We start from the raw sequence: 5,802 nt of genomic DNA, 5'->3' as shown, positions 1-5,802 counted from the left end.
TTCTCTCTCCACCACTGTCTCTCTCTTTTGTTTTCTCTATCCACATTCGTTATCTAGTGAGAGTGGGACTTCTGGTGTTGCTCAACGCACACAACAATGGCGTCAGTTTCAGTCATGGCTACGAGCAGCGATAGCAGGTGGTCCATGTCTTCCTTGCGCTCTGCTTTACCATCTCCTTCTAGTCCTCCCTCTTCATTTTCCTCTTCAGTGCGCTTCTCTGTCGCCGCATCTTCTTCGCCTTCTTCAATGAAACTCCGAATTTCTCGAACCAAACCCAAATCCCTTCTCACCAGTTTCACCGGTCTAACCCCTCTTAACCCCCTCTTCTTCTCCGCTCCTTCTTCTGCTTCAGGTACTCATTCACTACCACCCATTCCCCTTTCTATCTGCTTTTCTTTTAATGCGTTGCTTTGCTATTACTCGGTTTTGTTTTGCTATCTTCTTCAATAGGGTTGTGTTAATTAGACTTATTGCTTCGTTGATTTATCTTCATTTCTGGTTGATGTTTTGTTTATATTTTATCGTTTTTAAAACAATTATCAGTTGTTCACAGAAAAACTATAAGTAGTTCTTGAATTGAATCCGTTGTGGAGAGCATTGCATTGTGTGAGGGAAAGAGGGTTCATTTGGTGTTAGATTTATTGATTACAGCTATGAGAGGAACTTTTGGGATATTGAAATCCATTAGCATTTAGATGCTTAAGCCTTCAAATTTAGTTAACTGTTGTTATCTGTATTTTGATTTGAGTTTAATTCTTTGCACTTTTTTGCAATACTAACCAATGATCATAGTAAATGTAACTTGTAAAATATTTATTGTTAAGTTTGACAAACTCATCATTATAACGATTTGTGATTGGGTGAGTAAATACTTTTCTCTACAAATAATTACTCAAGAATTTAGTATACATGCATTCGAAACTCTATCCACCAATCACATGGCTTTGGATATTGGAAATAAAGTGAAAATGATGCAGTATTTTTAAGTGTTTCTAAAAGTACAAAAATCTGTTTTCAAATTAAGCAGTCTTTGTGGTATGGCTGGTTAAAGTGGTATATGCTTGGTTCTCCTTAATTATAGATTTCTGATTTGGAACTTGTATGTGAAAAAGACATCTAATGAGAAAGCTAGTTCCACCATCTTATGGATGCTTTTGCTTCAAATTAAATTTTCTCCTACAGGCAATGCATGTGATTTAACCATAAAAAAGTAGTCCTTAATCTGATAGGCCTCTTTCTCTTATTGGATAAAGTGAAGAAATCATATTCTAACATTGCCTTTGAGGTTGTTGTGAGTGAATAATCTCTGCTTCCCAATTGTACCCATTATACTATGAAATATAGTAGTCCTGTTTCCTTTGACATCAATTCCAATTTCATCTCCATGTTACAGAATACACCGGCTTTGATCACTCCTTTACGATTATTGACAATGGTGGTCGAGTATTTGCCATGAGACATGGGAGGCGGGTACCCAAACTCAACAGGCCACCTGATCAGCGCCGTGCGCTCATTCGAGGCCTTACAACTCAGCTCCTCAAATACGGTCGTATCAAGACCACCAGAGCAAGGGCCAGTGCAATTAGGAAGTATGTTGATAAAATGATAACTTTAGCAAAGGATGGATCCCTTCATAAAAGGAGACAAGCCCTTGGGTTCATCTATGAGAAGCAGATTGTGCATGCTTTATTTGCAGAGGTGCCAGAGCGTTATGGTGAAAGAAATGGGGGTTACACAAGAATTATAAGAACCCTACCAAGACGAGGTGATAATGCACCTATGGCATACATTGAACTTGTGTAACCATAACCTTTGTTGGGGTGCTATTATCAGCAATCTCACTGCAATGTTGAGCTTGGCTATGTATCCAGCGGTAACAATGATTCTACATTTTGTGTATTATGCATTTTTTATTAGTTTTAGCTCTGTGCCTCTCTGTGTACTTAATGACAAACGACAACCATCTGTGATCGTAAGTGATCATCTGCAGAAGTTCATAGATTCACTTATCTGTTAAGATTACAGATGTTTTAAGTGTGCTTGTATTTTTTATATGCTTTTTTGAGTAATCTGTTTACGGGTCTTGCTGTAATAATTCTTGACACACAGCATTTCTGATATCAGGTCATAAGGTCAAGCATTCACCTATGTTAAGTTCAAAGCTTTGTGTATTTTACAAGTTCTGAGATTGCATTTCTTAACTAATGTTATGGAGAAAGAGTTATTAAGTAATCATAGAAGAAGATATTATAATCTGGATTTTATTGATTTTTTGGGTTATCTTTCTAGTGTACCTTTATAATATACATTAAAACGGTGTTTAATATATTTGTAAATATAAAATATTAGTACATTTTGAAGACACGACTCCGAAACAACACAAAAAATCTCAGACTCTGAATTTTAAAAAATATATTTTAACTAGATAAAAGTCGGTTTATATTTAAATTAATTTATAGAAATTATATTTTATCAACTTCTTTTTTTCCGAAAAGTTGACTTTAGTATATTATTAATTTTGATTTATGAAATGATTTATTTTATTGCGTTTTTTTTATCTCATCATAGTCTTTTCAAGTTTTTGTAATTTTGTGTTGTTGTTAATTGTGACATCCTCATTATATACGTCATGTATATAAAATAAGACGTCACCACATACAATACTAGAAAGCAGTTAGAGTAATTTAAAGTATGAGGATTACAGTCATCCACAAATTGAGTAAGACTTTGAAACTTAAAGTGCTAGAGTATCTCAAAATGACATAAATTTAAAAGTGTTCCAAAAGGGCTCAACAGGCCCAGAAATCCTAAAGAGTCTACGCAGCAGCATCTTCATTTCCTTCCGAGACGTTCTCTAGGGAGACCTCATTCTTCTCTGCTCACATCCAAAATGGATGATCATCGCAACAGGAAAGCACACACAAACATGGCACAACACAAGCAATGCAAGGGTGAGCTAATTATATAAAAAAACATGTATCAGATTAAACATATAATCATACAAGAGTGAACTTAGATCAAAATAGTAAGAAATACAACATAAGCAATGTTCATTCTAGACTTGACTCGTCCGGACTTTAAAATGATAGTCGGGCTATGACGAGTCTTGCACCCGTGGTGACTTATGAAACTTGGGTTCCCCACCCTGCCACACTCACGAGGTTAGTCCGTTCCGCGCCTTGAGGCATACTGGGAGCCCCCAAGACTAAGGACCTCCTGCTACTTCTCACCACATGGTTCAACCTCTCTAAGTGAGTTTGATTGACCATTGAAGCGTCAGAATGACTCCCAAGACTGAGCCCCTACTTTCATTTTAAAACACTAAGAATCTCACCAAGAGATTCGACACTTTGAATCACACTTACTAACATGAATTATAATATACTTTGAAACATACCATGAACAACATGGAATTCATACCTCTTTACTTTCGAACTCCTATACTTTGGATTATAATCAACACACATGTTAAAGTTTTAAAGACAAGGCCTTATATTAAACCATGTTCCATAAACCAAGTAACTATCATTTGATCAACCATAAAATGAGGAACAAACAAAAAGGAACCAGAACCCCTTCTCTGATTCTCCCCTTTCATACCAACTCCTGACTATTATTGCTAACAGAAGTAACAAATACTTTAACTAAAAGTTTAATGCTCACTTAAAAATTTTAACATACATATATATAATTTGTATAAAAATTATATATTATTATATAATATACAAGAATCATAATAAAAAAATAATCATTAGATATAATATAAAATATAATATTATCTATCAATCTCCATTTTCTAATCAATACAACAACTTTTTCTTTTTAAAATAAATAATAAACTATGAACCCAACACCTGCATAAACTTACGTAAGTCCTACCTTATCTATCTATCTATCTATCTATCTATCTATCTCTCTCTCTCTCTCTCTCTATATATATATATATATATATATATATATATATATATATATATATATATATTATTAATATTAAGATCCGAAAATCTCTCTATCTTATATATATTACATAATATATTATATTATATTAATTATATTTTTGTCTACATCCAATCCATTAAAGCCTTCCAAATATTAAATTTTCCAAAACCTAACTCCCTGGCACCTCCACTAAAAAAACTAAAATTCCTCCTATTCTTTTCAACTCCAGAAACATAAACCTCCCATCCTCTCACGGCCCACCTTCTCCCATTTGTTTTTTTTTTTCTTTTATTTTCTACTTCTTTCTTAAAACCTGCACCATTTACACAGTCTAAAATTTTTACTTTCTCATACTTAATGAAACCCAATCAACACCACCATGAACTACTCCATAAAGCACTACCCCAGAAATTGATTCCCCATTTTAACAGTACTAGAATATAATTTTCTACCCCCAAGCAACTCATAACAGTCTAATCTACAACCATTTAATTCAATAAAATCACTACTTGACAAGCCATCATAGATTAAGCATACTAATTTTTCATCATTTTCCAAAACAACACACCAAAATAAAATTCCATACATACAGAATAAATAAATAATTCAAAGAAATATAACTAGCTCCCCTTATCTCTAGGTTGTCCCGTACAGTCTACAGAAAACACCCTAACAATGACCCACACAACGATGCACTTACAGAACCTACAAATCACCAAATTGGTGATGGAGAACAACTCTTAGGGCTAGAACACAATAGAAATCAGAAAAGGGTGCTTTAAATCAGTAAAACCCCAAATCCTAGGTTTCGAAAATGGCAGAGGAAACAGGGAAACAACTTACCAGAAGGAGACAGAGAAAGTAATCGGTTCGAAGTGAAGCCCTTGACGCCAGGAACGGTTTGGCAGCACCCAAGTAAGATTTGAACGGTTCAATGGAGAGTAAAGCTAGAGAGAAGACAGAGGATTTGAAGAACCTGGTTTTAGAGAGAGAAGGGAAAATGGCTTAATGAAAGATCTGATTTTAGAAAAGCCCCTTCTAAGGCTAAGGCACCCTTAGTCTGATGGGCTTGGCTGCCCCACGTATTAAGGCCTAATGGCTTTAAAATAATTTTCAGGCATTTAGATTAATAATATATGTTTTTTCAATTCTTATTAGTATTAAATTTCTATATTTAATTTTTGATGTGGATTGATTTCAAGTTTGATATATATTTTTTAATATATTGAAAAATATGATTTGGACTGAGAAGTAAAACTAAACACTGGATGTTTGTATCTAAGTAGAAAACTTGATTATCTAAGCAGAAAACTTAGATTCATTACTAATCTTAAACTTTTGAACTTAAAACATAATTTCACTTAGGGTGTTGCTCCCTACCCCTTCGCAAGTGGGACCTGTACCTCCCCACTATTTTAATTTATTTCAAAAATATTTTACATCTTCTCATTATTCTCTTTTATTCCAAAAATACCCTACATTTTTCCACTATTCTTAACAATATTTCTCTTTCTCTCTATATTAATGGAGCATTTACATGACTCATTAATGGAATATTTACATGACTCAAATTTGAACTTGTGATATACTTTCTTAAATAAGTTTGATTCAATCTTATTTTTCCTGTTAAATATATTTTTTTCTTTTCAAACTATTTACTAAATGATAAAATTTTGTTCTAAATTTCTAGAAAAATGTTTATATATGTGTGTGTTTTTTTTTACATATAATATCTATAATTTTTAACATTATATTATGTTTTAACTCACCGACATGTTTGATTCAAATAACATTAATAAAATATTTAATTTATTAGATAAATGATATAAAAATATTATTAAATACTTAAAATATAAAAAAAAA

General features: G+C 33.1%; 1 protein-coding gene across 1 annotated transcript; it reads left to right on the top strand.

Annotated features, from left to right (window-relative positions):
• Positions 1-2,161, top strand: LOC106775059 (50S ribosomal protein L17, chloroplastic). The gene is made up of 2 exons (XM_014662095.2): positions 1-352; positions 1,394-2,161. Exons 1-2 carry the CDS (start codon positions 97-99, stop codon positions 1,801-1,803), a joined length of 666 nt encoding a protein of 221 aa, XP_014517581.1. The 5' UTR covers positions 1-96; the 3' UTR covers positions 1,804-2,161.
• The last annotated feature ends 3,641 nt before the right edge of the window (positions 2,162-5,802 follow it).

This window comes from Vigna radiata, chromosome 10 (assembly GCF_000741045.1).
Source record: "Vigna radiata var. radiata cultivar VC1973A chromosome 10, Vradiata_ver6, whole genome shotgun sequence".
Classification (NCBI taxonomy): domain Eukaryota; kingdom Viridiplantae; phylum Streptophyta; class Magnoliopsida; order Fabales; family Fabaceae; genus Vigna; species Vigna radiata.
Note: the sequence above shows the minus strand (reverse complement) of the source record. Positions and strands in the feature narration are given on the sequence as shown.

Bases quoted from the DNA above. Each gene is read 5' to 3' on its own strand.
- LOC106775059 (XM_014662095.2), top strand. From the start codon at position 97: ATGGCGTCAGTTTCAGTCATGGCTACGAGCAGCGATAGCAGGTGGTCC. The intron at 353-1,393 runs GTACTCATTCAC...TCCATGTTACAG, and splicing joins CGCTCCTTCTTCTGCTTCAG to AATACACCGGCTTTGATCAC.